This window comes from Cyanidioschyzon merolae, chromosome 19, assembly GCF_000091205.1.
Source record: "Cyanidioschyzon merolae strain 10D DNA, chromosome 19, complete genome".
NCBI classification, from domain to species: domain Eukaryota; phylum Rhodophyta; class Bangiophyceae; order Cyanidiales; family Cyanidiaceae; genus Cyanidioschyzon; species Cyanidioschyzon merolae.
The window spans coordinates 91428-113365 of record NC_010145.1 but is presented as its reverse complement, the minus strand read 5'-3'; the positions used below and the strand labels follow the sequence as shown (position 1 = coordinate 113365).

At 54.2% G+C, this 21938-nt stretch overlaps 4 protein-coding genes and 1 non-coding gene across 5 annotated transcripts, besides 3 other annotated features; 1 reads left to right on the top strand and 4 right to left on the bottom strand.

Moving 5' to 3' along the window:
• Positions 1-126: part of a sequence feature (possible transcribed region) that runs on past the window's edge.
• A 1071-nt stretch (positions 127-1197) lies between these two features.
• CYME_CMS043C (probable transporter, Pfam sugar transporter) lies at positions 1198-3054 on the bottom strand (the record flags this gene model as incomplete). The annotated part of the gene is made up of 1 exon (XM_005538668.1): positions 1198-3054. One exon carries the CDS (start codon positions 3052-3054, stop codon positions 1198-1200), a length of 1857 nt encoding a protein of 618 aa, XP_005538725.1.
• A 569-nt stretch (positions 3055-3623) lies between these two features.
• Positions 3624-6194: a sequence feature (repetitive element).
• Positions 6195-6907: 713 nt separating this feature from the next.
• On the bottom strand, positions 6908-10381 carry CYME_CMS041C (ubiquitin conjugation factor E4 B; the record flags this gene model as incomplete). Its single annotated transcript, XM_005538667.1, has 1 exon — positions 6908-10381. The coding sequence occupies one exon, from the start codon at positions 10379-10381 to the stop codon at positions 6908-6910; it is 3474 nt and encodes a 1157-aa protein (XP_005538724.1).
• Positions 10382-12363: 1982 nt separating this feature from the next.
• Positions 12364-13662, top strand: CYME_CMS040C (hypothetical protein; the record flags this gene model as incomplete). Its single annotated transcript, XM_005538666.1, has 1 exon — positions 12364-13662. The coding sequence occupies one exon, from the start codon at positions 12364-12366 to the stop codon at positions 13660-13662; it is 1299 nt and encodes a 432-aa protein (XP_005538723.1).
• Positions 13663-15374: 1712 nt separating this feature from the next.
• Positions 15375-16927: a sequence feature (possible transcribed region).
• On the bottom strand, positions 15835-17638 carry CYME_CMS038T. The gene has a single exon (XR_002461649.1). It is a non-coding gene; the product is annotated as a hypothetical transcript (transcript).
• A 1328-nt stretch (positions 17639-18966) lies between these two features.
• Positions 18967-20535, bottom strand: CYME_CMS037C (cystathionine beta-synthase; the record flags this gene model as incomplete). The annotated part of the gene is made up of 1 exon (XM_005538665.1): positions 18967-20535. The coding sequence occupies one exon, from the start codon at positions 20533-20535 to the stop codon at positions 18967-18969; it is 1569 nt and encodes a 522-aa protein (XP_005538722.1).
• Positions 20536-21938: the final 1403 nt, after the last annotated feature.

Sequence of the window (21938 nt, the reverse complement as noted above, 5' to 3'; positions counted from 1 at the left end):
TGAATCATGGTCTCTGAAAGCCAATCCCGCTTCTAACTACTGGCATTCGACAATATTGGATTGAAGTGGTGGCTGCTGTCCCGGTTGCCAACAACAATGGCGGAATTCGTGGACACCTTCTCCCATGCATCCATACGACACCATCCACAGGAAATTCAAATCGCCGATCCGCGCGCCTCGCCGCGGTTTTCTCTGCACCCCGACGAGCGCGATAGCCACGGGCGCTCTCGGTACCGTCTGATCGCGCTGCGCTTCCGTTCTTGTGAAAGAAAAGATCATGCAGCGTTTGGTCAAGTGCAGGTATCCTTATAACCCTCCTGCTGGTAAGGAAGGTAAAGGGCAACTGAAACTGGAACGAGGTGATATCCTTGCAGTCGGGGAAACGGTCTCAGACTCAAAATGGGTGCATGGGAAACGTTTGCGCGATGGTGCACAGGGCTGGCTGCCCAAGAACTACTGCCGAGAACTCGGGCAAGCTGAGCTGGAGCAAGCCTTGCGGGAACTGAACATCACAGCGGCGGCGGAGGAGGAGCCGAACACGAAGCGCCTTGACGGCAACTTGGAAAACGTGTCCACGACTGGAGCGGCCGACGCGAGCGCAGTCTCCGAAGAGGGCGCTGATCCCGCAACCCTATGGAAGCAGCCGATCAACTTATCTGCGAAAGCGCGCTCAGCTCCAGAGCACCCGGCGGGCACCGGAGAACAATATTGGCGCTACCGATGTGCCGACCTTGAGACCGAACTCGACACACTGCGGGAACGTTTTGAGCGCTTTCGCCAGGAGATGACCGAGGCCCTGACTCTCGAGATGCAGCGTCGCGAATACGCGGAGAGCAAGTTGCAGGAGCTTTGCGATCGTCTTGAAGCGGCGAGTGTGTCGGATGTGCAGGCAGCGGACGCTTCGAGCCAGATGCGTCGGGAGAGCAGCGGAGCGAGCCCTCACGGTGGTCGGTCCCGAGGCAACGATCCGTTGGCCTCGCCTGAGCTCGTGAGCAAGCTGAGCGTACGCGAGCGACAACGGCTCTTCATGGAGAAGATCACGTCGATGCATCAGCGTCGATACTGATGGGTCGTAACTTTACAATCTCGCTGGATGTGATTGTCGGATGGACCATTTCCTTAAACCAAATTTTGCGTTGAGGAAGCATTTTCGATCACTCTGCGAAAACAGCACACGCAGACCCACAAACGCTAGTGCTAGCGCTCATTTCGGTCACGTTCGTTCCGGATCTGGGATCCTGGTATTTCAGCTTGCGTCTCTTCGCTGCCAGTGCTGTACGCTGTGCGCGGCACGCCGGCGAACTGGTTGCCCTGATATGCTGGACTGAGCTCGGCTTTCTCGAGCTTGTTGTTCATGTGAGTATCTGAATCCAAGAATGATGATGCGGGTTTGCCCTCGATGAGATCAACCTTGCTCCGACTGACCTCCGAGTCTTCTGCATCCACGGCGTACGCGAAACAGGGGCCGCATCGGAATCCGCCAACATTATCATGAAGGAAATAGGTAAAGACCTCAGCTGCCAGAATGAATCCGACCGATGTCCAGAAACATGCAGCCAGACTTTCGACTTTGTCGGAACTGACGTAGGTATAGAGCAGTCCACCGAAAAAGGTACCAATGAAGCGGCCAATAGCGTTGGTCATGTAGTAAAAACCTACTGTCATGGCGACCTTGTCGCCGGACGTGTACTTGACGATCATGTAACTATGCGCTGACGAATTCACGGCGAAAACGAACGAGAACGCGAACACCGTCACAATCACGAACCCAATCATGCCATTCACATCATGATTGGCAAATGTCGGGGACCATTGAATAAAGGCAGCCATAAAGACAACCACCGGCAAAAGAAGTATGTTCCAGAACAGAAGCGTATAACGATTGGACGGCATCTGTCCGAGCGGCCGAAGCAAGTACTGCGGCGCCCAGCTCTGTATCTGACCGTACTGTACCGTGTAGAGGCCAACAAACAGACCCACGGCATAGTCCGGCCAGGAGAACCCATACTTTTGGTTCTGGAGGAAGTACAGTATCGGAACTTCGAGCCACAGATCACGTACACCGAAGAGAAATATCCGCGCGAGACAGAGAAAACCAACGTTGTGATTCACAGTGAGCATGCGCCTCAGCGAGACATAGTCGTGCGGTATACGCCCAGTCTCCCAGTCCAGCCCGAACCAAACGATCACAGCGACGATGAGAACGATCCCGACCATCACACCAAGTGCGGCATAGTAGGAAACAAACACGATCGATGCACCCATGATGTACCCGAGGCCTTTGAACGTATTCTTAAAGCCAGTGATGAACCCTACCAGACGAAAGAGGCGCGTTTGTTTCGATTCCGGGGTCACGAGCCGAGATATGGACTTGCCGGAGAGTTTCACCATGTCCTTGGCGGCACCGCTCAGCACCTGAGCGGCCGCAACGTAGACCGCGCCTCGCACCCCAAGCAGATGCTGGTTGTCTGCCTGCCACACGAAAAGCATGACCAGTCCGAGGAGCTGGAACCCGAGTCCAATCAGTAGCGGGGCTCGAATTCCCCAAGCCGACCCGATCATGCCGGCAATGATATTCGTCGACACCCCAGCAAGTTCGTATGCCGAGAACATGAGCGCTGTTGCGAATGCGGAGAATCCCAGGAAAATCGAGTACAGCAGCACGATCATTCGAATGCCCCCATCGGTCAGGGAAAATAGGAGATATGCCGATGTGACGACGATGTAGGAGCGAAGCTGTTGGAACTCGCGCCGCAAATAGTCCCGACGCGACTCACCCTTTCGAGGGCCAAAGTCCGCCGAGGGTTCCCGCTTCTCCGAGAGCGACGCACTAGGCTCCGACGGTGTCAAGCCAGTCGTCGGCTGCTCGGGGTCGCCACCAGGCACCTCTGGAGATATCGGAAGTACGAATTCATCGCACGCACCGTCCGCATTGGTTCGTTCTGCAGCACTGGGCAGCGGCTCTCTGCCGACGTACGGTGGGTCAGGGGAACGCGCTGCTGTCGCAGCATGCTCCACGAAACCCGCTGATCCATCGCGCTCTTCCCTGGACATTGTTGAATCGCTTTCAGATCGATTGATTCAAGTGACTTTTTCTTCGAATAGGAGTGAACGTATCGTTCGCAGAACAACAACGAAAAAAAACGTTGCATATCACATGTTTTTGGATCACGGTGGAGGTGCATCATCGGCGTACACGAGCGCATCTGTGCAGGGAAAGATTCCGCAGACGGCGCATCTGGGAAGCGGCAAACGCGGCATCACGGTCGCGCGATGCGCATGCATCGATGTCCTTGCGGGTCGTGCGCCCGTACGCCTGGCGCATCGGCGCATGGATCCCGCGGCCGTTCCCGCTTTCGATTCGATTTCCAATGGTGTGCCATATTATATATTTATGTATATATAAGTACCTGGATAGAAATTGAGCAAGTTACGATCCTCCATAAGTATATGGGTATCTGTTTGCGCATGTGCGATCCGGTGTCCGCCACTGGCAATGGCGCGCACGATCGCCCGAGTGTTGATCTCACTGGTGAATTTTTCGATGAGGTTTCCATTGTCCGTGAATCCCAGATTGCACGACGGACATTGGTAATCGAGATTGTGTCCATCATTCCGCACCATACCTTCAAGTTCCATTACCGATAATTCCTCTCGGATATACTGGTTGTTTCGTATGTTCTTTGGTGCGCCGAGTGCCTGCTTCGAGCACCCACTGTAGCGCTTGCATACCGCTGAAGCAGATGCTGCCCGGGGACGCAACGGCTTTGCCATACAACTGGGAGCATCGGCCCGAGGCGTGGTTCATTCAACATGGAATCGGTATACATTATCATTCTAGGAGCCTGAAACCCGCGCGGACTGGCGTACTTCCTGTGGCAGCGCGAAGCGATATACTAGGAGTCCACCGCGACCAGGGTGACGCACAGACGCAGCCTAACTGGCCCTAGTCCCAGAATAGACTGCGTTGCCGACGAGCTGCTGGGGTCTCACTACAGCGCTCGGTACTGCAGAGTCGCATGAAGCACATCCTCGACAGACTCGTCCGGTTCGCGGGACCCATCGCCTATGAAGCAAACTATCCGCAATAAAGAAACTTTTCCCGCGTTTAACGTGTATCGTAGAGGGGAAAGAAATATGGCTATTCATATTTGCGGGTGAATCTAGAGTCTCTGCTCTTTATTCTATATAGTAGGTTCGATATGCGCACCTGGGAGATCAGGCCTTCACGAGACGCGACACGCATGTCGCCGTTGAAATGTAACGCGATCCTGACCGTTCGTCGACTTGTCGCTTCGACGTACAAGTTGCATCTGCGTTCAAGTCATTGCAAATTATAGTGTTTCAATTCAATCGTCTTTCAACGTTCACATTAGTGTATTCAAGTGATTTTACGTGTTTCATAACAGAAGCGTTCAATGTGCGTTTTTTTTTCAAAAAAATAGCAAAGGAAAGTCCTGGACACGGAAATGAAGGATCCTGGAGGGCAGGTGCCGCCAGCTGCCGCATAAGAAAAAACGAACAAAAGTACCAAGCGCAGAAGTGCAAGACAAAAGGAAGAGGCAAAATCGGGAGGTCCAATGTCAGAAGCTCCCAGAATGACGACAGCACGACGATATGGTTGTGAAAGCCTGTCCTCTTGGACCTATCAAGGACTCGTAGAAGGAAACGTTGCGAGAATCCATCAGAAACCATGTCGATTCGTACTCCATGAGTGTTCGTGAGGCTTCTTCAGGGCTGATGCATTTGGTGCAGGGGATGTATCACGACGTGACGGACATCAAAACAGTCGAGGTTTCGGAAGAGTTTCTCAACATGAACTTTATTCGTCACCTGATGGTTGGCACAGGGGACGCGTCGACGAAAAATGAGCGAGTGCATGCCCTCCACGAAAATCACGCCAAATACCGCTTCGACGGTACTGGATACAGGGGTGACTCGCGTATTTCCGAATACGGGGCGATGAGATACCCCACGAGCCCGAGGAACCATATGATCGTGAATATCGAACGTTTCGTGATACGCGCCGTGTTTGCACTCTACCCGGGCCTCTCTCGCAAAACGATATGGGCCATCATCAACGGCATCACGAAGAATTGTAGGAATAAACAGGAGATCGAATTCGTCAACAAGAAGGCATCAGCCAGGAGAAAGAATGAAGCTTCTGTGATCCGTGCGGCTTTTCAAGAGCACCGTGCGGTCTCGGGGCTTGTCAACCCAACAGAACAGGGATCAGATATGATAAAAGATGAAGAAAGATGCTATCACCTCGTGCTACGCTATTTCGTGTTTTTGAATCGAGAACTCGAACGCAAGGCCGAAAAGGAGGCGTGTCGAGAAAAAATGAAGAGTGGGAGAGACGGAAGGCTTTCCTAACGGGGAAGCGCTTCAACATCGTTCTGTTGTGCAACATCAGGTCACATTTTGTGAGTATCGACTCCAGAATCCTTCATGGAATCATGAAGCAGATCTGTCCCGAGTTCTATGTTAGCAGGGAGGACTTCACCGGCGAAAACCGGGAGACGTACTGGAAGAACATCTTCAATTTCAAACGTCTCAAAATCAGCAAGCAAAAGGTATTCACGGGGATGTTCGATATCGATGGAGTGTCCACATGCATTCACTACAGGCGCTTGAAGGTGGATCGACCTAATGCGTCTTTGTTGTCGCCCTTGGCGGAACATGAAGAAAAAAAGGAGGCAGATCCTGGAACGTATAACCCGTAGGAGAACGAATTTGTCGTTGCTCTTCGCCCCGAGAACACGAAGATCGTAACCATTGCTGCACGCAAGTGTGCGAAAGATGGTATCGACGGCAACTTACTTCAGAAAGGCATGCGTCTTTGAAAGTTCTCAAGAGCGAGGTATCACCAAGAATCGGGTATAATGAATGCAAGGAAACAGAGTGAGACGTGGAATTCAGGAATGAAGAAGCATCTGGAAGCGATGAACAAACTGACGGGCCGCAAAGCGGCCTTTGAAGCTTTTCGGGAATCCACGGGAACTCAAGCTGCTCATGACGAGGCGCTACGGAAAGAGTATACAAAGCCCAGGTGGGCTCGTCAGCGACTGAACTTGTGCAAAGGGAAACGGCTTGCATTCGCCAACTTTTTTAATCAGATGAGCGCCCTCACGGAGGACCAGAGTCAGAGGCTCGTAGTAGCGTACGGAGCAGGGCGCACGGTTCCCAAAAAAAGTTAACACACCAGCTCCTTCGCCTAGAGTGTGCAACGAGAACAGGCATCGATGGTATTCGATTCCCATCGATGCGTTTAGGATGACGTACACACATCTCGAGGAGCGTTGCGCGCTGAGGCTGGAAGCGAGGCATCGCGTGAAACCAAACGATGCACCGCATGGTGTATGCTAAGCTGAGCGAACCTCACACCGCGAGGCAATAACAGGTGAGATGCTTGCAATATCGAGATTCCACCTGCAGCAATACACACGAGCTCCTTCCGCATCCGGACTTGGACGCTTGGATCAATACCCGGCATCGCCGTGTGCTTTTGGAGCGACGACTGGCTTTGTATCGAGCAAAGTTTCGTGGTCATCGTTTCGTACTCCGTTTGGGCACTGTACGGAAACGCCGAAGACTTGCGATGAGAAAAAACAGTAGCCAGGTGAGAGGGCATGGGAATCCCGCCTGGAACAGCGCACTCGTGCGGTCCAGGTCAGGAATCCAGATTCACGAGAGCGCCGTGTATCAACACCGGAGACGATCTGTCCGGTCCATTTGTCGACGATCATGGTGTGCCGTTGCTCCATTTTCTCGGTCAGTTTACGCAGGTCGGATCAGCTTAGTGTATCGCAGTGGCAGCGAGCTCCCCGAAACCAGATATCTCGTCCAGTACGCGCGCTCGCCGATATAGGAGCAGCAGCAGCAGCAGCAGCAGCAGCAGACCCGCTCACGAGACACGCCGCGTTCCCTGTCTCTCTTGTAGCCAGCTCGTAATCTGTTCTTTGAGCGCTGGTTGCGGGATCACGTCCTCTATTCTCAGCGGTTGTCTGTTGAATGGATCGTGCGGATCGCTCAACAAATGTCGCACGATGGTCGAGCGATCCACGATTTTGCGACTCGATGGCAACATGACGGGATCCTGCATCAGGGTTGCCAGAATCGGATCTAGGAATTCGTCGGGTGCTTCGCTGAGCTCCTCATCCTCGGCAACAAGCTCCTTAGCACAGATCGCCACGGACTCGACGAGTTCGTGAAATCGTTGGCACTCGGCAGGCGTCAAGAGGCCCCGCGTTGCAGCTATCTGCGCCGCCCGCTCGAAAACCTCCGGTCGATACGAGCGCCCGTCAGCTGCTATTGAGCAACAGAAGCGTCTGGTGCCGTCACGATCCCGAAGCGGATCGTGCATCGACAGATAAATCCGCAGGATCTGGGATAATAGCTGGCGCGGTTCCCATTCGTACCGATGACGCTCCTGAACAACGAGGTTCTCGCAACGCGGCCCGCAAAGTGCCACCAAGAAATAGTTCAGCATGTTCGTTAGACGATCCAGCAGTTCCGGTCGCAAAAACGGCTGCCGCACCTCCTCGGTTAGCGTCACCATCAAGCGAATACTGCTGTTGGCAAGCTGGTTGAACGACTTGGCCTGACGCTGCAACTGAAGCAGGCGCTTGCGTTTCTCTTCGCGAGCCTGCGGCTCCAGAGCCTGACCCTGTATCGAATTCGGCTCTAGAAGCCGCTCGAGTTCGTGGATTTCTGCCAGGGCTTGCAACGACTCATCAAGCAAGAAATTGGCATCATTAAAGAGCATATTGCTGAAATGTACGAAAAGTCCCTCTCGCGTCGAGGCGAGGCGTCGGAGCACACGCGCATACGCCGGGACCCGCCACATGGCCACCAGTACCTCACTCATGTAGAATCGCATCGAGAACTTGTCGAAGAACTGTGTATGCGTTCCAGTACGCTCCACATCGATATAGAGCTGCATCAGAGCTGGTGGCAGATTCTCAACGACCTGTTCATTGCCGAGAAAAGCGGCCTCGAATTCGGGCGGTAGATGCACTGCTCCGAGCGCATGGCGCAGCTCGTTCCCTATCGCCGGGAACATTTGTGCGAGCCATTCAGCGTAGCGTGCGCGGATATGTATGTTCCGCAAGTAGAACGTATTCGAAAGCAGCATGGTAGCGAACTCTACAAACTGGGGAAAGAGGGCGCCCACCGTGGTCAGCGGCACGGGCAAGCGCAGCTGTACGATCGATTGGAGCACCTCAGCCAGCAGCTCAAAAATTGACTCGGGTAACAAGGCGTACTCCCGGGGTACAGAAGCCGCATCCTGAGCAGGCAGCGGTAAGCGTCCGGCAAAACCTGCTATTTGCATGATGTATGCCGCCAGCGCAGCTAAAAATTGCAAAAGACGATCCAGTGAGCCGCTATCGAACAAATAGAAGAGGCAGGATTGGCGATCACGTCGGAGACCGGCGATGGCTCGCTCACACTGGCTTCGCATCAGCTGTTGTTCCAGTTGCTGCATCGAAGATACCGGTTGCTGCTGCTGTTGCTGTTGCGCGAGATTCAGTTCCTCGCGCATCTCTTCAAGCCGCTGCAGTTGATGCAAGATTTCCTCTCGATAATACTGCAAAAATGGCAGATATGTGAGCTGAAGTGCACGCGTCGTCAGGAAAAAACATTCGGGAATGAATGCGTAGGGATTCCCGGCCTGCTGCTGCTGCTGCTGCTGCAAATAGTCGGCTTGTAGACGCTGCGCTTCCGCATAATCGCATCCGACGCGCGTCTCCTGCTCCGCCAAGCGGATTCGATGATGATCGTATAGACATTTGATTGGAATGGACTGCAGTTTGGGGGAGCGCGGGTCAGCAAAAGGCGCTGCAAGGCGCAGCAGGACATCCGTAAGGTTCAGCATGTACCCGTCCGTGCATGTTTCTGCGGTTGCGGCCTGCAGTTTCATCCTTTCCCGATTCTGGTTAAGCTGGTTCGCCAGCCAGGTGAGAACTCGCTCACGAGGATACGGTCCAGCGCGCAAAAGTCGCATCAAGAGCCGGTACAAGCCGTCGCGTAGCGTGTCCAGAGACCACTGCACAGCCGAGATCGCGTCCCGCTCAGCGGTCTCGCTTTCGGTTGATACGTTGTTCGGCAAGAGCGCCCTTGAAACGCGATCGTCCTCATAGTGTAGAGCTGTTGGTGTCAGGAATGGCCCAAGAAGCGACCGGACGTTGTTTCGGGTATCCACTGCAACGAAATCCGCCATCGACACGAATGCGTTCAAGGCCTCATGCGGCTCTAGCGCGCTTCCCAAAGCTCGTAAACATGACAGCTGTGACCTCTGCAGAAAAATCTGATCCAGTTCCGCACGAGCGCTTTCCACCAGGCCACGAAAGAATACTGGAAACAGTTGCTCGAGTTCGTCGGGTGCGTCGCGAGCCCACCAGTGCACCAGGTCCGCGTACATGGCTGGTGGCAGGATTGCTGCATCGCCCTCTGCTGGTATCTGCTGTTTTTGAAACTGCTCCACGAGCCATAATGCGGCAGCCTCGTGTGGAGCGCTCTCCGCTGGCCAACGACGACCTGAGACGAAGAGGTGCGGCTCCCAGAGACATGTTCGCGCATAGGTCACAACAAGCGGTAGCGCATTGCCCAGGCTCTCACGCAACACCTGTGAACGAGCCGCTTGGATTGAGGCCAGCTCCTGACGGAGTCGTTGGTAGCAAAGTATCAAGTAGGAGAGCGCATCTACGATGCGAGGATCCTGGAGTCGTTCCGCCAGCACCGTATCGAGTTCAGCAACGGTTAGGTGCGTCGGCGCTTGCGACGCAGCGACACCAGCTCTCGCCCAGATTTCTTCTAGTTCCGCACTCGAGAGATTCAAAATGCGCAAGAGGCTCTGGTGCACGAGTTCCTTTTCAGAAACAGCCGGGGCTGCTTTTCGTTGTGGTGCCGGGCACGCTTCCACACTCGGTGCTTTTTCACTTTCCGCCCGATGCAAGACTCGCTCTTCAGTCCCAGTTTTATTCTCTGGTCGCTCACAAGCCGGTCGGCTCGAGTGCTGCCCAGCAGTTGCAGAAGTTTCAGCGACAGCACCCGACGAGTCCGCTGCCGTCGACTTGGTGGTAAACCGCGCCAAACGGCGACTGCGCACAAGGTCCAGGTCGACAAGCGGGTTCTGCTCCGTGCTACCGGCTTCTGTATAATAGCTATCTCCTTGAAGCTGATCTCTGGGTTCTGCTGGGTCACGCTCTCTCCGTCCCGAGAACATGATACAGCTCAGCGTCAACGGACGTTTGTGCTGGCGCTTCAGCACGGAACGCGTTGCCGGTGCCTCACGTGCAGGACATCCGCAGCGGACGCCAGCGTCCACGGGATCGATGCCCCTTGCCATGCGCTCTCTATGAGCTCTACGCAGGTTCATGAACCTGCGGTGAGGTATCCGAGCCCTTCCCTAAATATTTTATGGATCTGGTAATATGAAGCACTGCATGTAGTGTAGGTGAGCGTCTTCAACCTGGAGCATCTGTGTCTGCGGTCTACTGTGGCACGATGTTTGCACGAGCGATGGGCGTGCGACACTGGTTACGGATGCATATAGAACGCGGAAATGCTTACTCTGCTCCTGTACGAAGGTTTTCCGGGTTTTTTTCTATGTGTACAGCATCGAAATGACAGATGTTTACGTAGATTTAGGATTCGCAGTTGTCTTTTCAGCGTGACTCATTCGACGCGTTGCCGCTGGATTTCGTAGCATCACGAGCATTGCGGTGACTCGCGCTGATCTTGAACGAGGTTTATGTAAGTAGCAGATATGTTTCGTCAGTTGCTATGAACAAGTCTCATTTATGCTCCTTTTATTACTTGTAGCATGCTGAAATCATGCGTACATGTAGTTTTTTATCCCTCTGTCTCAGGGCAGCTTGCGGGAGCAACAATTCGCGCTGCGACATTGACGAGGACAAACATCGACCTATCCCTTGGAGTCTCGTCTCAGTGATCATGATGAAAGATCTGTGAATCTATCAGGCCAATTAACCGATGTTTTCCGAAAAGTCGATGACTCTTCGCTTTGTAGCAATCGACAAATCGACAATCCCGAGCAGCATCATACCTGTCAGAGGACACGCTCTTCGACGCTCCCTGCCTCTTTTCTCTCCATAGGAAAGGTCTCGGACTTGGGCTTGAGCCATCGCAGCATTCGCTTCCAGTGCAAAAAAACGCGACAAGGTATTATTCGAAGAGCGCAGAGACGGATCGATATCGCTCGACTTGTTCCGTATCCTGGATTTCCCGCTCGGTGCTTATGCACCATGAGCGACACCGCTTCCCACGAACACGTTTTTGAATGGGACAGTGAGCGCGCTCGTGTGCATCGGGTAGCGCACTCGCCGAGAGCGTTGCCCAGAACAAGCTCGTGGTCGTAGGGTACGGCATCGGACTCGGGAGCGGAGTGCGGGCGCCGATGGCAGCGTTCCGTATCAGTCAGGGGCATGTACCGAGCGACATAGCAAGCGTTCACGTTCGGCAGGACGGCGCTCTGAGGAGGAGGAGGTGCACTGGACACCCCTGGGAACACTTGACCATACGGACGAGCAAGCGCTTCGAGGGTCGCACCGACGCTGTATACACAGAGATCGACAATGCCAAGCGAAGCATAGACGGGAGCTTCACTCTGGGCGTCAAATTCTTTGACAGCGGAGCTGGATCGACAAGCGAGACCTGCGTATTGAAATCCACAGATCGGGGATCGAGGAAAAGGAAGCAGTCACAGAAGAGGCACGCAAAAGTTCGTGTCGTTCATGACAGTGAAAAGTGACCCAAATGTTCGTATGTACGCCCGAGGGAGCGCGCTGGACCCATTTCCTCCATATTCTGAAACAGCTGATGTTGTATGCGCATCCAGATTATTGCATCTATTCCATGGAAAATATGTCGTCTGGGTTGTCTCTGAAACAGCTCCAGCTTGAGTTGGCATACTCGCACATCTCATGCACTCACCTCGTGTCCATCACTGGCAGACTTGCTTCCAGCCGACGTCCTCAAGTCTATCGAAAAGCCCTGGTGCCCGCGTGAAACGCTCGCAGCAGCGCGCTAGGCCCTCTGGCAGACTCGACCAGCGGCAGGCTCGCGTCAGCGCCTCATGTTCTCCTGAAGGATGTCTGCTTTACGCGCCATGAAGTGGACAAGGTCATGAACGGACGACCCGGGGCTTTCCTAGATACCGTTTACAGCTTCGCGCTGGGTGATCCTTGTTTGCTCTCATTCAGTAATGCTCCCCGGGGATCGCAACATCGCAACGCAGGGTCCCGGTGCTCGTGGGGCGACTGGCGAGGCGGCCCCAGCAATACTGGGCAAGTATACGTTCCGGGGAACGCTCCCTGAGCACCAAGCTTCAAGCTGTTCATGCGGGCTTGCAGGCCAGTGTTCAGCACGTGTCTGCTGCTTGGTCGTTTGTATCATACCCCAGCTGTTGTTAATGAGTTTCGAGTGTTGAGTCACCGTCTGGTTCCGGAGGCTTGGCCCAAAGGGGTGCTCGCTCGTTGGACGGAGGTCCACGGCGCAGACGCCAGCAAACGGCACAGTACAGAAACGAAAACTGCCCTGAAACTGCTTTGGCGTCAGGCAGACGCAGACGTGTGGAAGCTGGTTCAAGAGCGATCTGATCCGCTCTGGCAAGGTACGCGATGTGTGCTGCTTCGTGGCCCACCAGGTTCCGGGAAGAGCACGAGTCTATTTCACGCTGTCGAGCGAGCTCGTGAGCAGGACTGGCTGGTGTTCTATCTGCCAAACCTGTACCACTGGCTACATGAACGCGACTCTTGTGACGTGGTTCTAACACCGCGACCTCGAGGTGCACGGAGTGCGAGCTTGTTGCGCGAACCTCTTTTCTTCGATCAGGCTCGTCTGGTGCTTGACAGCCTGCAGGCGTGTCGCCAGGTCCATGCCCGAACGCTGGAATCCATTACCTGTCTTCCTACGGAGCAACTGCTTCGGGAGAGTGACCTCGATGATGAAGCGCGGGACGGAGATGTGGCGCGCCAGACCGCCACGTCTACTGATCAGCATACCAACCTGTTGGGACTGGTGGATGCCTGCTTGCAATCTGGCCGCCGACTGGAAGGTGAGCTCGCCGAGTTGAACCTGGATGCCTTTGGTCGGACTTATCGGCTTTTTCTGCGCCAACTTCAATGTGTCCGACAGGTTCCTGTGCTCTTTGCAATCGATGATTGGAATTTGTTGAATGCACTCACGAGCATTCGGCATCCGCAGAAAAAGGGACGTTTCTTGCATGCCAGTGCGCTTCGTAGCCTTCGTCCGCTGAACGCATGGAACATGTTTACGCGCTTCGGGGCTCGAATGCGACGTGGACTGGTGCTATGCGCGGAGACCAGCGCTCGGGGCCTCGGACGTGTGCGGGCGTCTCGCGTTGTGGGCTCTGTTCTGCACCGACCAACACCGGCAATGCAGCGGGACCCTGACGGCAGTCAGGCTGCCCGATGGGTGGACCAGGAACTTCCGTCGAATTTGCAACCAGTGATCCAGGAAATACCGCGGTTTCACAGCGACGAAATACAACGAATACTCAAGGACTTCCAGGATCACAAGGTTTTCCACGCAGTCGATGCGCATACTCTATGGCGGCTAGAGCGTCTCGCTTCTGGTAACGGAGTGCGGCTGCTGCGTATCTGTCAGTCGATTTAAACATTCGATTTGAAGAGAGCATGGGGCAGGCTCTGCAGACGACCTGGTGCAACCGCTTCCCAGCCTGCATCTCTGTTGGATGAACGTGGAGCCCTGAACTCCATGGTTCGCTCCCGCCTTGAGGTTTCTTTCCGAACTTGTTTTGGATGCACATCCTCAACGTTCGATGTGTAGGAATAGGGTATTTACCGATTCGCACGAAAATTTGGAATTCTCGGTCGTCTTTTCGATGTAGATCATTGGCCTCTTCGTCGTTGGAGTTTGTCACGTCATCGGAATAAAAGGCAATATGCGACGTTCTCGGACAAAATTTTGTCATTTATGTGATATCGCGATGCAATGCATATGGAGAAGACTATAGTCTTCTCCATTCATGATGTGTAAATTGAAGCAATTAAATATTCTCCAAGTCATCGATCTTTCTGTTTCAAGGCAACTCGCGCGCGCTGCTATGCGCGCTGCTGGATTGTCGAGGAAACACCTCCACGGCGTCTTCAACGATTTGTTCACAAGCTCGTTCAGAAAGTTTACAGAACTTGTTTCGTCAGACGATGGATATCCTTCTAGTTGAAAAATCCGCCCTTCTTTGTAGCAATCGATAAATCGACAATCCCGAGCAGCATCATACCTGTCAGAGGACACGCTCTTCGACGCTCCCTGCCTCTTTTCTCTCCATAGGAAAGGTCTCGGACTTGGGCTTGAGCCATCGCAGCATTCGCTTCCAGTGCAAAAAAACGCGACAAGGTATTATTCGAAGAGCGCAGAGACGGATCGATATCGCTCGACTTGTTCCGTATCCTGGATTTCCCGCTCGGTGCTTATTCACCATGAGCGACACCGCTTCCCACAAACACGTTTTTGAATGGGACAGTGAGCGCTCTCGTGTGCGTCGGGTAGCGCACTCGCCGAGAGCGTTGCCCAGAACAAGCTCGTGGTCGTAGGGTACGGCATCGGACTCGGGAGCGGAGTGCGGGCGCCGATGGCAGCGTTCCGTATCAGTCAGGGGCATGTACCGAGCGACATAGCAAGCGTTAACGTTCGGCAGGACGGCGCTCTGAGGAGGAGGAGGTGCACTGGACACCCCTGGGAACACTTGACCATACGGACGAGCAAGCGCTTCGAGGGTCGCACCGACGCTGTATACACAGAGATCGACAATGCCAAGCGAAGCATAGACGGGAGCTTCACTCTGGGCGTCAAATTCTTTGATAGCGGAGCTGGATCGACAAGCGAGACCTGCGTATTGAAATCCACAGATCGGGGATCGAGGAAAAGGAAGCAGTCACAGAAGAGGCACGCAAAAGTTCCTGTCGTTCATGACAGTGAAAAGTGACCAATACGCTACAGTCAGTGAAACAAATAATGCCCCACCACCATGTAGGGTACATATATCCACCTTCTCATAGACGCCTCCCAGCGTTTTTTGACTGGCCACCTACCACTGGCATCAACTTCTCCTGATGCAATTCGACCTTGAGATGCTGCTCCACAAAGCTGGATCACGTCAGCTCCGTGGGTTTCATCTTCAGTATCGCATATCTTCTGCTATTAATTGCAGCGTTGAAGTCTCAGTTCAAGAACTCCTTCCATGTATTACCACTGGTTGAAGTCACCAATGCAGGGAGTCCTCGAACGCGTGCCCTCTGTGCCATTTGGTGCTCCGCCAGCTCCGCGTGCGTTTCTATCGCCAAAGCGCTGCGCTGGGGTTTCTCAAACGCGACCTGGTAAAGTGCGCACACCTCAGCTCGCCCCTCAGGTTTCTTATTTCTTCGAAATAAACGCAGTTCTCTATGCCCTTGGACGAGGACCTTCCCGGAAGGAGAAGGGTTTGCGAAACAAAGACAGCACGTGCCTCGGAGTGTTACCGTGTACTAAACGCATCAGTGATTCGCCCAGTGGAGCGATCATTACGTTATAAGACAGCTTACGGTGCTTCGATGGGCATGAACCACAGAGTGTGCGGAGAAATGAAAAGCAGCTATATTACCAGATAGAATCCGCAAAAGCTGGAACGCCACTGGAATGGTCAAACACTAGGTTGCTTAATAGAAGGACCCCGTGAGGCGTCGAAGAACAGTCTTCAATGAATCGACGAAAAGGGTGCTATGGTATGTGGCTTCTCTGCGAACGAAACTGTGGCCACCAAATGAATCCATTGCAGCTAGAGCAGACGATGTTATCCTCGTTCTCTTCGACTTCGATCGTACGTAGACCGGGCGCCCATCGCCCCTGAATACCCATATACGCACCGATCGTTTCGTCCGAAGGAAGTTTCACCGACTGGAAAAAAAACAAACCCACGTCCCTCTGCTTCATACCGGTAGTGACTTTTCAGGATCTTTGTTGTGGTTGCGATTTCGGTGGAAAATGGCCGTGGTTGAACAAGGACTCTTTTTTTGCGATTGTATCCCAGTGTTTTCGAGACCATACGAATGAGCTGTCGAGAAACAGAGACGCCCATGGTGGCTACTATTGTCGCTTTCATCTCCCGTAAGGTGAACAACAGGTCGTTGTCTCCCATTGACCGCAAACAGTCTTTGTGAATACCGGGTTTTGGCATGCAGCGCATCTACTTGTTTCTTTCTGTGCTCGTCAACCATCAGAGTACTGTGGTGTGACGAATCCGAAGGAGGAATGCAGCCCTCTTTGCATTGTTCAGTAAAGATGTGTAGATATCCTTCAGGCAATTCGTCAACGATCCATGGTGTTCATTTCATATTTGTTTCGACCGCCGAATATACACAGCAACTGGGAATGAAACGAGATTCACTTGAAAGACTATCGTTCAGCCTGCGTGTGCAAAATGGACCCGTTTCGCTTTATTCCGCGATATGCGGAAAAGCATGCGCTCCATTCCTGCGCCGGTGCCGTACCCGCTTCGCAGCCTCTTCTAGAAGGCACGAATACGGATCCCGCCGATACCAATTCTATATTCATAGCGTAAACGAGACTGGGTGGCTCTCTGAGTGCCACCCAGCCCAGCTGGGGAAGTTTCATCCCGAACACAACAGTGCGACGTGCGCTGCGTAGGCGGCTTACGTGTGTCAAAGCCGCCTCAGATATCGCTGACTCATACCTAGTCGGTGTTTCGGTTTCACTTTCGCAGACGATATGTGGCAGTTCGAGCGGCTCCGTTCCAACGAGTCCAGTACACACCTATACCGGGAGCCGTTCACGTGCATTTCCTGCAACGTTTTGGCGTCCTCGCCGTAAACTTGGTCCTTACAGAAGGGATGGGCGCTTGGGATTGCGTATACTCTGAATGCATGAAGGGCTGCGTCCGTCGAGTTTGCGAGCTACCTAAATAGGAAAGTTCATTGAGCACATATCCGATGATGACATCGACCAGCATGCACGTTGACTCATATGGCGGGTGTCTGGACACCGAGCACTTGGAATCGGGCGCCTTGTCTTGAAAATTATATGCAGAACACAGCTCGATACCACCCCCGTGACTTTATAAGCGTCGTCAGAAGCGGTGAAACGTGAACGGGGCAGGAGCGGAACCTGCGGCTACGGCTGAACGCAGCGCATGCTTCGTTGCTTTGGCGTGTGATGCCCTCTTGTACCCCATCGAGTCGGAGCCCGAAACTGAAGACGGACAAGTTGGGTGTTCCCCGATCGAGAGAGCACGGCTCCTACGGAGGCTGCCTTTCCGCTCTCACTTTTCCGTGACTCGAGACCGCTGATATCACACGTCCCATACGCTGTATTTTCCAGCAGACAAAACTCCGATTCAAGTGCATCATCGCCATCCCTTTTTCTTCAAACGCGATTGCCTCCTCTGCGGAGCGTCCACGCGCGAGTTTGTCCCTGGTCCTCATCATCCGGATTTTCTGGCACATCGTACGGTAGCGATGCACAGCATCTGTCAAGGCAGCACGTACACGGCCGTTGAAACGATCCATGCTTCAAGTGAAACACTCCGTGAGAGCCCGTAGATGTGAGCACTGCTCACAGCCGCTCTCCCTTCATCACTCCAGTCCGAATAAGGTCGACGAACGCTCCGCTGCCGATGATCTGTGAGAGGAGCGCATCGCTTCCTCCATTCCGCACGGCACCAGAGCCTGCGCCTACACATACATTTCTATGGTGCGGCCCAGGCGTGCTCATCAGCTGTCAGGATTCGTTGACCTGGGCGTCGACGTCAATCTCCCAACGTCATCCGAGAGAAACACTAGGCGGGATTCCCAGCACCTGCGACACGCCAAGAATATTCCTGCGTGGTAGTCGACACAGCATCATGCCCGATATGCCCAGAGCACATGGGGTTCAACACACACTATTCGTAGAAAATGAGCATGCATAACGAGCGCTGTACTTGCAAACGCACAGCTGTCGTCGACGCGACACTTTTTGCTTCGCAACGCTGCACAGGAAAGCGTCCAGTGGCATCCACGGTCAATGCAAGTACAAGAACAACGATGCCGATCGTTCTGCCTGCAGATGAATGTCTCTGTCGCGTGCAAATATCGCATGACAGTGCGTTATTTACTACAGAGATTCGATGGATTGACACCAGGAACTCCTGCATACATCCTTGACAAAAGCCCGTAACCAGTGGAGGCACCACAGCGCCCGTGCAGATGCTCCTAGTGTCGACGAGCTTTAGACCACGACGCGCGTCTCATATTCAGTTCTGATCGACTCTGCGAGCCGGACCCTGCAGGCACATGCTGCGGTGCTGGGTACATCGCTGCAGCTGGCGCACGGGGCCACGATGGCCATGAAACACACCCGCGGCATCGGCTCTCATCTGGCGGCTCTTGCCAGTTCATCATAGACAGCGCAACCGCATCGCGTTCTCCTTGGCAGACCTCGTCCATGCGTACAAGGTGCATCGCGTTTTGACCAGAGCGAATGCTGTGCCTGTGCTGCTCTTTCAGAGCACCGAATGTGCAGCGACTTGGCCAGGTCGCACCATAAAGTCGCGTTGTTCCCGGAGCATGCACCGGTTCTGCCCATTCGGACATGTTTCGAGATCAGTACCGCTCTCTGGAAACGTGCATCAGCACGTCGTCGTCACAGACGATAGCCCCAGAAGCAGCCAATCCACTGCTTCCCGTCAGAGAAAGCAAAATCCTTTCCAGCCGGTAATGATGTTGGCTCATTGAGCGACCCGCTGTTCGTACATATCATCACGAAGAGAAGCTCTCGCTGCAGCGATGCGGAGCGGTTGAGGAATCACTCGACCGACGGCGATACCGCATTGCAACGCAAACGTGTACCCATCAGTTTGAAAAAGACGTGTGGAATGGCCTCTCTGAGCAGTCCTACGGGCGTCCGTCGACACGTTTGCGGACCTTACGCGTTCAGGCAAGCATCGACGTGATTCGATTCATGCTGCCGACGGGTTCGCAACGGTACTGGTGACTGCGACGACGCTGCCTCCGGAGGCTCAAATCCGGCCTTGACGAGGAAGCTCAGCAGGTCAATCGGTGTGCAGACGCTTAGCACGATCTTTTTCAGGACACATTCCCCGTTATTTCGATACTCCCGCTGCGCTGCTGAGACAATCGCAAAATGATCGAATTTGAAAAGGCGTGAGAGTTCGCCCAACGTTGTGGACGGCGTGATGCTCGCATACTGTCGAAACATGACCTTGGAAACCGGATCGTTCGGCGATACGCGCTTTGAAACAAGCTGCGCCATGAGGTTGCCCTCCGTCACAACACCGAGAATCTCCCCTTCAGCCACCACGGGCAACTGATCGACGCCGTTCTCAGCGAGCACTTTGACCGCGTCTCCACAGCTGACCGACGGCAAAACGGTGACCGGGACCTGCAGCGGCAAACGAGAGACCGGATACGCTTCCCAAAGCTCTCGCGGCGTCACGTCATCGAGAAATCCATGCTTCATCATCCACGAATCTGAAACGAATTTGCTCATATAGTTACGGCAACTGTCGGGCAGGATGAGCACAACCACGACATCAGTGCGTTGGCGTAGGTCTAACTGGTCGAGGGCGCGTAACGCCCCAACGAGTGCTGCTCCACTTGAGCCACCGACCAGAAGCCCCTCGAGCGCTATCAGTTGACGTGCAGCACAGAAGGACTCGCGATCACTGGTCTTCACCCAGAGGTCCACCAGCGAGCGATCCAAAACTCCCGGAACGAAATCGTATCCTATGCCTTCAACCGCATACGAATGGACACCTTTTGCATTCAGTGCCTCCGGCTGGGCAAGGATGGAACCCTCTGGATCTACACCAACGATTTTGGTGGCGGGCGCTTGCTCCTTGAAGCGACGAGCGCACCCGGTGATGGTGCCTCCGGTGCCGGCACCCGCCACAAACACGTCGACTCGGCCTTCCGGAACTTGCTCTAGAATTTCAGCAGCTGTCCCGTGATAATGTGCCAAGACATTCTCCGGGTTCTGATACTGGTCCAGGATAAAAGAGTTGGGTATCTCAGCGGTGAGCCTGCGCGCCACTGAAATGTGGCTATCGGGCGAGTCGAAGGCTGCCTCAGTGGGTGTGCGAACGATTTCAGCGCCCAAAAGCTTGAGAATGTTCACCTTCTCCTCGCTCATCTTCTCTGGCATGGTAATGATGCAGCGATAACCCCGAACAGCTGCAACAAGGGCGATTCCGATGCCAGTATTGCCACTCGTGGGCTCGATCAACGTGTCACCGGGTTTGATTCGCCCCTGTCGTTCCGCTTCGAGAAGCATGCGGACCGCGATGCGATCTTTCACGCTTCCACCAGCGTTCAAGAACTCACACTTGCCGTACAACTTACATGCAACATCGAGCGCACGTTCAACTCGCGAGAGCCGTACGAGCGGCGTACCCCCGATGCACTCCAGAACCGAGTCAGCCGCCGGAGGTAACGCTTTCCAGCGCTGAACGCCTGACTTGTTCGCATGCTCCATAGCCACACCAGCGTGACCCACTGGGCACGTGTGTGAATCGGGTGCTGGTCTCACAGGGGCCCGCTTTTCCGACCGTTCAACGAAGCGTGACGCTGCCCAGCGGTGTCTGTTCGAGCAAGCGACACTCGTGCTTGGCGAGTATGCGGTACGTAACGCCTAGCTCACGCTCCCGAATGACGGACAGCAGTCTCTAGGAAACAAGCACTTTGTTTTAAGAGGAAACCGTCGCCGACATTCCACAACAAACTTTTCCAGGTAAAGAGGCTTGTCGTTGCGCCCGTGGATGCCAGCCGTATCTCGAGCCGCGTAACGCATCGACGAGTATCATCGTTAGCGCAGGTTCCGCTTCTTCTTCGCGATAAACGCGTTATCGCAGAGGACGCGAACCAAGCCTTCGTGAACACGCTTCTGAACGTGTTTGGTGTGATTCCGTACTGCACGGTTAGACGGTGGCTTCTGCGGACCGGTGAAACCGGCGTTCTGGGTCCAAGTTGTGCTTCGAGAACGGGCGACGCAGGGGTGTCTGCAACGCCTCTGACGACGAGAACTGAGCAGCGCGGCGCTGGTGTCGCACTAGGCTTCTTCACTGGACACCGCAATCGAGGGAGCGTACATCCACGTTTGCCGCGAGTCCATACGAGCTTTGGCGCTCGGTGTCTAGTGCAGATTCGCCAAGGCCATACGGAAGCGCTGGTGTCCGGAACGTAGCTATTTCCGTGACGCAGTTGGAGACGCCTGTGATAGGTCCTTGGCTGCACGAAACGGTAACCGTAGGTGCACGTCTTGTGCGAGCACTGACACGTCGGGTCAGCAGTTTTCAACGTTTTCCTTGGCAGTCTCTGGCACTTGCAGAATATTTATTTTTTGGCGACCGCTCTTGTAGGGGAGCGATCGCGACATTGCACTTGTGAGCAGTTTGACGCGACAGCGGCCTTTAGGCGTCAACGCTGACTTCCCTGATAGGTCTGGGTAGTTGACGGGCTCGTTGAAACGGCGGCCTTGCACGACCTGGCGGCTAACGCAGGTTCTGAGCGTGCTCGCTGGAAGCGGGCTCGAGAGGGATTTTCACGGGAAAGGCGCCGCTGCGGGTATCTTTCACTCCGAAGCTCGCTTCCGAGCGAAACGCGCAGTGTAGCTACTCGTGAGGCAGACAGGCATTCAAACCGAGATTCACTGAGTTCGTCTGTCAGTGAGTGCACGAGTCACTTTGTGTTCATCGTACATCCGCGAGGGACTTGATCGAGGACCTCGGGAGCCTCGCGCGGCTCGTTTTACCATACGAGTCCCGTGTCGAGCGTATCCCCGGAGCGGCTTGCCATATTTCGGAAAGCTCTGGTGCGACTACCCCCCAGCACTGCATTATCTCTGCATCAACGTCATCTAGGGGCGACGTCAACCCCAGG